The sequence below is a fragment of the Desmodus rotundus genome, chromosome 5, assembly GCF_022682495.2.
Source record: "Desmodus rotundus isolate HL8 chromosome 5, HLdesRot8A.1, whole genome shotgun sequence".
Taxonomy (NCBI): domain Eukaryota; kingdom Metazoa; phylum Chordata; class Mammalia; order Chiroptera; family Phyllostomidae; genus Desmodus; species Desmodus rotundus.
Window position 1 is genome coordinate 158,988,401 of NC_071391.1, and position 9,724 is coordinate 158,998,124.

The following is a 9,724-nucleotide window of genomic DNA, read 5'->3' on the forward strand; positions in this document are numbered from 1 at the left end:
CCATGTGAGCAAGAAATAAACTGTTTTATATATCCAACACCCCCGGTCTCTAGCGCGATCCCTGCTTCATAATAGTCCCTCATTAAAAGGGTTTTAGTCCATAGCATCTGCTGGCCATGGAGATGTTCCCAGTCCAATAAGCAGAGAGATAATTTCAATGTAAACCAACATGCTCAGGTTTATCGTCCCTGGCTGATTTCACTTCGTCTTGGGCTCACACTCACAGGCCTTTCCCAGCTACCCTTTTTATTTGCACATCTGGCCAAAAGTGGCAGAAAATATTTGTATTTGGAAAAATATATATTCTTGCTCATCTAAACTATTTCTTTTCTGCTCAGCAAAAGCCAAAAACCCTTGAAGGAGGGGGTTCCAAATTTAGCAATTAAAAATTCAGGATGCCTTGTAAAACTTGAATTTCAGATAAACAATGTCACAAATATTGCAAATATGTCCAATATTGCAATGTTGCAAGTAGGATCTGAAATTCAAGTTTAACAGGGGTCCTGTATTTCACGGGCTGCCCTACTTGGGCCTGTCTTGGAGTGTTTGTGGAATGGTCCGAGTGAGCTGCAAAGGGAAGCTTTAGGAAGGAAGCCGCGGATGGGGGCGGGATGGGGGACACAGGGCAACTGTCCTGGATCCTGCCGCACTGCCTGACCCAGAGGAAGGGCAGCTGCTAGGGATTCTGCTGTTAAGTGCAAGCCTCTCAGAGCACAGGTCCACAAGGACAGGCTAAGCAGAAAGCAGGGCTAGTGCACAGAGGTAAAAGGCTGAGAGGGCGGGCTGGGCCCTGCATCTCACTGTGAGGTGAGGGATGCTCCCTGGCTCTTATCACAGGTCTAAACGAGGCCACAGCCCCTCAGGGTTGGTGGGGGAGGGGTCTTTTTCTGTGTCTCTCTGTGTCTCTGTGTGTTTTTGTATGTCTGTGTGTGTCTATTCATCTGTACAGGGTTAGGGAAAAGGAGGTTTACAGTTGTGAGGACAGGAAACACAGAGTTTTTTCTTGTATTATTATTTATTAGTTATTGTATTATTTATTTATATTACAACTGAAAATCCACTTTTGCCAACTCCAGCCAGCATTTGAGCCCTTCACAATTAAGACATATCCAAACTCACTCCTGTACCCTTGGTTGTTGGGAACTGCCCTGCCTGGTTTCAGAAACTGTAACCCTCCATGGCTAAGGCTGAGTAAGAGACCTTGGGACTCTAAGCCACTAAGGACACAAAGCTTATCTCCCTGGCAGGGGCACCGCCTCTGCCCCCTTTTACTTCACCCTGCTTGGCCATGGGCAGATGACTGGTTAGCCAATGATGGGTAAGATCCCTCAAGGGAGGGACGACTTAAGACAGGCATGGTCGTGAAGCAGCCCTCAGGGAAGGACTTGGGGAGCTATAGAAAAAGGGGGTGATAGACCCTCACCCCTCAGCTTTGACATAGTCTGAGTCCTCATTCTGTCTGCAAGAAGTCTCCTAATCTCTTGGCTGCCTTACTTCCCCTGCCTGACTTAAGCCTGAAACAATGACGGAGGGTGGTGCAGCTCTGGGCAGAAATGGGTGGTTCCCTGGGGCAGTCAGGCCTAAGAAAGAATGCATAAAATCCTGTGAAACCTGCTTTGCTAAGAATGCCCTCAGTTTTCTGATAAGGGTCCAAGCATGAAATGAGTTTGTTTCCCTAAATTTTATAGCCCTTTAGCTAAGTGACCCTGACTCCAAATAAGCCCTCCTAGTTCTTTGTATGTCATCTATTGTTTGATCCTTACTGCCTGACAATGATTGATGAGCTTTACCTATATTCCTGTATAAATTGAACCCAATGAAAGCCCATTGAGAAACAGGCTCCTGGCCCTTCTCCTTTGAGAGATCGGCCACCTTTCCTCCCCAAGCAGATCATGGCTTGGTAGACTTACTCTCATCCGTGGCAGACAGGGGTTCTCTGTGGGTGGAGCCCTCCCACACTTGGTCTCAGCCGCACGCCCATGTCCTGTGCCCTCAGTCCTACCAAGATCCCACGTATCCACCTGGGTTCAAGTGCATTGCCAACTCACCTATGAAGCCAGGTGGCCTGCTTTCCCCCACTGCTTTTGGACACATTTCAAAATGTTTTATCCCTTTACGTTTTGCCTTTATTATGTTTATTTAGGTAAAGGCCTCTCTCCCCCAACTCCACTTAAACTCCTGGAGCACAGAGGCTGCATTTTGCCCTCAGAAGGTTATTGTGAGGATTAAACAAGATAACCTAGGTTTAAAAAGAACACAGAGTTGCTCATGTTTAAATTTGCTAAAGACTGGATTTCCCCTCATGGGGGTATAAAGAAGTATCACAACAGTAAACAAGACGGACTTGGGTATCTGGTGCTGGAGCCACCTGGACCACAGTGTCAGCTGCTCTTCATCCATGCGTCTCCTTCTGTCCTGGGGCTTGGACTGAAGCCCAGGTAAACGACCACCTGCGTCAGGTCAGGTTGAGTCAGCGTCCCCAGAGCTTGAAGGACATTCAGGCCTGCAGTTGCCTGCCCCCGCTTGCCTGTTCCTTGTCCTTTCCCTGCTCCTCCAAACTCAGCCTATGCTTCAGCTAAACTGGCCACCTCTGATCCCTGAGCCCCCGAGCTTTCTCAGACCCCCAGGCTCTTGCAGGGGCGATTCCTTTGTATGGGATGCTCTCATCTCCCTCCAGTGCCTGGAGGACAGGTTCAAGGGCCCCTCCTCTGTGACCCCTTCCCCGAGTCCTGCAAGGAGCAGCGGTTCCTTTCACCTCTTTACCCGCCTTTCTCCCTGGCTAGGCTGTGGGTATTGTGGCGTCCCTGCATCCCCTTCATTCAGCACATTGGAAGGGCCAGCTGACATCAACTCCCTCTCCACACTGCCCATCAGTGGAGGTCTGGGTTCCCACCAGCATCACACCGTCTGCTCGCTGTCCCAGTGGCCGGTCCTCAGCCCACAGCTGGATGCTCAGAATTCATCAGGCTTTGTGATGTTTGCAAACATCCTGGAACTTACATTACTTAAATGTCATCAGCGCACTCTGCTGAAAAGTAATTAGGTAGTAAAAGTAGTGACAGAGGTCTCTTAGGGGTGCCAATTCCTGAATTATGAAGGGGAATAAAATTCTGTTTGAAGAGGCAGGGTTTCACCGCCCTTCAGCGCATGCGGATATTGTTTTGTGTGTGCACACAGATTAGATTTAAAATTCAGACAGGTTCCGTGCAAAACCCACCTTGCAGAAATGTGCCCTAGAACACATTTCGTTGTTCTGTCTTTATGAAGATGCTGTTGGGGGCAGGATTTAGGGCATGGCTAGAGTTCCTAGGAGACCACACAGCTGACCCAGAAAGAGCCAGATTAGGAGCTTAAAATTCTGGATCTGGTGCCAGCTCTGTCATTTATTAATAGTAGTAATATTCTGTCACCATAAGCGTCAATGTGCTCATCTGTAAAATAGATATAAGTCTTCATTATGGTGAGGTACAGGTAAGAATTAAACGGGATAATGTATGTAAAATGCCTTGTAATCACTAAAGCAATATAAAGACACACCTGGTGTATTAGTGCGCCACACCAGGCTGGGGTTTGAACCAAGTGTTAGCCCCTCCGTGCCTCAGTTTCCACACCTATAAAATGGGGACAACTTCAGTCTTCCAGATGGTTGTTCAAGTAGTTATTTCTTACTTCCTGCAGGTTAAAATAGTCATTTCATGCAAATTACTTAGAACAGTACCTCACCCAGAGTAAGCACACAAATAAATATTAGTTGCTATTATTATAATTATTGCTATATTAATTTTGTCACTTTGGGCCTGAAAGAAACTGAAGAAAAAGGTATGTAAGCTGTAGTCCCTGAGAACAAGTACTTCTAAAACCAGGTTTTATATACTTTTGGAGGTATACAAATGCCCCCAAATTGTTATAAAACTTCCACATTTTAAAAAAAACCTCTATTTTGTGTGTTTGAGAGGGGGGGGGTGAGAGAGAGAGAGAGAGAGAGAGAGAGAGAAATCATGCTCCATACCTCGTGGGAGAAGAGTTGAAAGGCAATCACAACTTAAAATCTGCCCTGATCTCCATAAATGCTAATGAGTTGTTTGTTCAGTGCAAATATGGAGCGAGAGCACAGACTAGCGGCAAAGGCCTGAATGCAGAGACTTCTCTGTTGCTCTGCTGCTCACTGCTGCTTCCTGGCAAAGAGAACCTTAGCATTGTCAGGGGAATGAGTCAGGCAGACCTGGCTAGAATCCTGGCCCTGAACCAATTAAGTGACCTTGGGCGAGGTGACTGGCCTCTCTGAGCCTGTTTCTTTATTTGCAAAGTGGGCTAATAATAGCCGCCTCCTATTGCTAGCAGTCAAGATGAAAGGAGAAAAAGTATAGAAAGCCCTTGGCCCTGAGCCTGACACTTCACATGATGAATCCATCCACAACAGTTGTTGATGGGGCTGGGATGGCCTGGGGCGCTGCTTTCCAAACTCTCCTCTCTCCCACAGGTCCCTGACCTTCCCCATCTCCCAGCTTAATCAGGGAAACAGAAGTCAACACAGTTCATTCAAATGAAGGACTTGATGGGGGAGATAAGGGAGGGAGGGCTAATAGTTTTCAAACCCAAGAGACAGAACAAATAATTGTCCTTTTCCCAAGCCTCCTCCAACATTTTTTGCTTTCTCCCTCCTCAGAGTTCAAGGGCCTTTCTGGAACCAAAATATCAAGATCAAGTCCTTCCAGATGCTCTGAGAGGCACTGCTTTAGCTTCAACATTCCATCTGCAACATAGCAGGACAGGAGGAGTGGGCCAGGCTGGTTGCAGACCACAGGGGTCAGGGCCAGGCCCTAGGCTCCCTTCTGCAGCCGGGGGAGCCTGCGGAAACTGTCAGGAGTCAAGCGTCCCCTGGGTGCAGGCACAGAACCTACTGAACCACGGTAACAGGACCTCACTGACATGGGCATCTTATTTCGCTGCTGTTTTAAAAAATCTATCTTAGCAAACGTAAGTGTAATTCCGTTGAGAGGTGAGTCTGCAGACCATCTCCCTGCCCCTACTCTGGCATGTCTCCCAATCAGCTAATGTGGCCAAAACTGTAAGAACAAAGCAACCTCTGCCCGGTGTGAATTGTGGAATACTTTATTGAACACAGGTGAACAGAAGTCAGGTTTTCTCTGTGGATGAAGAAAGACTCTAGGCACCAGCAAGGACGTGAAAGGAATTCCTGGAAATCTTTAGGGCAGACGCAGAAGTTCAAAGGGAAATTAATTTAAAGGACAAGATGAATGCCCCCTTCTGAAATGGCTCAGGTGGAGAAAGAAGTGAGGGTCCCAGAGATGGAGATGCAGAGAAAAGGTAGAGAAGCCCTGGGAGGAGGAGTCGCCCAGAATGCTCTCTTACTGCCCAGAACAGGGCACCAGTGTCACAAGCCATGTCCTCAGAGCCAGCTGGAAGAGACAGATGGTGGCAGGATTCTGTGCAAGGACCCGAGCTTTGGAGTTAGAGCCAAACTCACTAGCCAACTAGTCAAGCACATGCCACTAGCTGATCATGTGGCTTTTCATGGTTTCTCTGTCCTAAACCTTGGTTTCCTCATCCTCAAAATGGGACTGATAAGGCCCATTGTTAGGAGAATTGTGTAAAATTAAAAATATAAAAATTCCATGCACAGCACACTGATCACACACCAATTGTGATTCCCTATGTAAGCACCGGAAGTGACTTATTCCCATCCTTGAGCTTCGCCCGGGCTAGCTGGTTTTATGTGTGCCCTAGAGGCATCAAGGACCTGTTCCAACTATCCTGCCCACAGGGAGGCGACTTCACCGGGCATCACTACAGTCAGAGGCTGTGGACAGCTTCATCACCTGGACAAGCCAGGGGCTGACCCCGCAATTTGGGAGGCCTACAGCTGTGCCGAGTGCAGCTGGGCCGAGTGCAACGGAGTTTACCAGGCAAGGCCCTGGGCCAGAGGCCTCCTCCCAGGACTCTGTCTCCACCTCCTGGTTTTCCAGATGCTTCCCCTCCACTAGGAACCTCCCCTCCTGAGGGCAAGCCCAGCTAGTTGGTGAGTCTGAGGCTTCCCTGGGTCTTTTGAGAGTAAGGACATGACCTCCTAATCCATTCACAGTATTTATCCCCCAGGGAAACCAAAATTACCTAAGCTATTTTTAAACTATTCTTAATGCTTGAACTTGAAAAAAATCAAGAGTCGAGAACATTTGGGTTTCTTCACTCTTTGAAAAATGGCAAGGAAAATAACAATTGATCTAAAAGCTGATCAAATGCTAAACACTCCCTTCCCCACGTTACTCTCCTTTCTTATCCTCCTCCCCCAACACGTGAAACATCACACCCACATGCACACATGCAGGTACAAACACGAACATGTACACACATACACTACACTCTCACACAAACATCTATATATACATGCACAGGGCAGAGTCCCTTCGAGAAAATCTTGATATTGACCGACATTTTGTAGTTTCTTCTCTAAAACACCACCAGCAAATATGAGAAGTTGATGAAGGTTTGTATACACAAGATGACATTTTAGCGACTGTGCCCACAATGCACTGCCCGCCGATGACAAGATATGCTTCAGTTATAACAACACTAATCAGAAATAAAATTAGGTTCCTTCTATGCACAAAAATAGACAAATAAAGGCAGGTGTGTTAAAGAGCCATAGATAAATAATTACAAAAATATTTGCAAAAATCTGACCATTTAGATAGCCTTGGAGCTGGGAGAGATTAAGCAAAGGGAAGAAATACATAAGTCATAAAAGAGATTTGATCATAGAAAAAATGAAAAGCTTCAAAGAGGAAAAGATATAATCAAAATCATAAACATAAGACACCATAAACAAAGATTATAACAAAATGATAGATAGGAAGGAAATATTTTTTAACACAGATAAAGGACTAAGGACTCTCCCAAATTATTAACAAGAAGGTAAATAACCAATAGAAAAATGACAACAAATATAAACTGGCAAGACATAAAAAAGGAACCAAAATGAACAACAGTAACAAAAAACTTAAAAAGATGCACCATCTCAAATAGTACATGGGGAAATCAAAATTAATGCACTAACATAACCATTTGTTACCCATTAAAAGTGTTCAGAAGATAATATCCAGTGGGAACGAGGGGCTGGTTCTGCCACATAATGTTAGGGTGAGAGTAAATAACTACAAACTTTTATAAAAAGTCATCTAACAGAATCTATTTCACTTTGAAATGTGCATACACTCTGATCCAAGAATTCCATTTCTGGAAATTTTTCAGGCTAATTAAAATATCAGTGTTTAAACCTAGTTGTGTGTGATGCTTGTTAAAGCGTTGTTTTGTAATAAAAGAAAACTAAAGACAACCTAAATATTAATCAAAAGGGAATTCATTAAACACAACTGTGCAACACCTGGGCTAGGGAACATCGTTTGGACCTGTGCATCCCTTACACATTCACGGGTGCGATGCAGGGTGGGAATGTGCTTCAGTCTCCTCACCTGTAAGATGAAGGAAATGAAGGTACTTACATGACAGCTATACTTGTGTTAACTTGGAAGGTCTTTTACTATATATTGTCAAGTTTTTAAAAAAGCAATTACAGAATTAAAGGTATTCTTCAAAAATGTAATTTATTTGTATGCTTTATGCAAAGAAATAAGTAGAGAATCTCGACACTGTGACTATCCCTACTGCCTCTGCATTTTGTCACTGAAAAGAATAATAATCACCAATAGAAAAAAATGCAAGACCCATAAACATTGAAAAACAAATACAAATGCTCAATAATCAGAGTGGGGAATACTTAGCCCTAAAGCCTACTGGTTTTTGAGAACCTCCTCCATTCAAAGCCCCCTTTTGATGCCATGTGCCATCAGATTAGCTAAGCTGAGGGTGCTACAGTCACCCCCTAAGATGAGGCACAGAGAAGGGGGTGTATGTTTGCATATGGATGCACTTGGGGTGATTGGGGGGGTCAGAAGGAAGGGAAGATGCCATGGGTGAAGAAATAAATGTTTTTGGAGGGGTTAGAGGTAGACTTGGGCCCTAATCCTGACCCTTGTACTTTTCTATAGAATTAAAACAGTCTGGATTCCTTTTTAAACCAATCTCTTCACTCAAGAAAGGAGTATGGGATAGGGTCCAGTGAGGTCATACTCATACCAGGCCTGGCACAGGGGGCTCCTGCCCTCGCAGCCCTGCTTCAGGCCCCTCCAGTGGTGCTGAGCCCCCACCTCCTCCTCCACCTCCTCCTCCATCCCACCCCGGATCCCCTGCACCAGCTTCCCAGCCTTCTTCTCCTTCCTTTAGAGAGGAGGTGCTGGCCTTTAGGCTCGTCACTGTGTCTTACTATAGCCTGTCTGCCTATGACTTTACTATGACCCTCTTTCCTGCTGCATTTAAGGGATTTTGGGTCCCTGTGCAAGTAAAGGCATGATTTCGATCACACACACACGTAATAAACAGGAGTGCTGAAGTCCTTGCCACAGAACTTTCTACACAAGAATCCAGGTGTCACACTGGATCCTGTACAAAATACAGACTTAGTCAGCAAGAGAAAGAGAGCTCCCAACACCGGCATGGTAAGAGAAGGTGAATTGTAACAATTTCACATTATTGAAAAACTGCATTTAAAATCATTGACCCTTTAAAGTAACTCAAACAGATAGAGAAAGGCACACAAATCTGTCTCTCTGCAAAGGGTGAGACTCCTGAGAAATTGTGGGAAAACTGGAAGCAAAGTACCTTGCTGGTCTGGCAGTTCCACCAAGTCCAATGGGAATTCCTTAGAACTTTCCTGACAGCAAGGTCACCACGCTTACTATATGAACATGACCCTGTGCTGGCGGTCCCGGGAGCCGGCTGGTGGGGTTCCTGAGCCTCAGGCACTCTGTGGCCGCGGCTCCCTCCCGCTGTTGAGGAGGTCTGTGAGTTCTCCGATGTACTTGATGGTGTACTTCAGCGTCTGGATCTTGGTGAGTGGCTGGCCCCTCTGGCTGTAGACAGGTGGCAGGTAATTCCGAAGAGTGTGCAGGGCATCTGCCAAGGTCCTCATCCGGAGCTTCTCCCTCTCACTGGCCTTCCGTCTCCGCTGGACAGACATCCTGACTTTGGTGCCCTTCTGGGCCTTGGGGCCACCAGAGCCCTGCAGGTAAGCAGGCTGGAAAGATAACATATTATAGTCCACCTCTACCAGGCCACCGGTGCCATGGCCGCTGCAGCCTTCGCTGCCCCTGTGGCTGGCACCTCCATGCCCACAGGGCAGCCCAGCAGCAGCCTGATGGGGAGAAGAAGTGTAAGACTCCAGCGATGGGGCCGGGGAGAGGCTCTGCGTAGGGGAGGCCTGGTGCAGCTCAAAGGGCCCTGCTCTGCTTTTCCAGTCCCAGGAGGACAGCAGCCCAGGGCTGTCGGAGGAGTCCAAGCCGTCTTCCAGGCTGAGGAAGGTGTCGCGCAGGTTGGCCATGCCTGCGAGACAGCTGCAGAGAAAAAGACTCCCTAGAAGTGAGAAGGCTGTGTGGCCCGGCCCAGGCAGAGCTCTCTTTTATGATGGTGGGGACAAGTGATGAAGTGGGAAAGAGGGCAGGGCAGAGGGAGTTCAAAGGAGAAAGCAAGGACCAAGATGGAAGATGAACTCTTCAGGTGTCACTTTCTCCTCGTTGATAATTAGCATCTTCCAGCTAAAATGGCTTTAAACAGAAAGGCCTCCAAGAGAAGAAAAAAGGAATTATCTTGT

At 46.6% G+C, this 9,724-nt stretch overlaps 1 protein-coding gene across 1 annotated transcript; it reads right to left on the reverse strand.

The window, feature by feature from the left end:
• Nucleotides 1-8,871: 8,871 nt before the first annotated feature.
• Nucleotides 8,872-9,501, reverse strand: MSGN1 (mesogenin 1). Its single transcript, XM_024552917.2, has one exon. It carries the CDS (start codon nt 9,452-9,454, stop codon nt 8,873-8,875), a length of 582 nt encoding a protein of 193 aa, XP_024408685.1. The 5' UTR covers nt 9,455-9,501; the 3' UTR covers nt 8,872.
• Nucleotides 9,502-9,724: the final 223 nt, after the last annotated feature.

What these genes read in the sequence shown, in the direction of transcription:
- MSGN1 (XM_024552917.2), bottom strand. Translation starts at nt 9,454, where the DNA reads ATGGCCAACCTGCGCGACACCTTCCTCAGCCTGGAAGACGGCTTGGAC.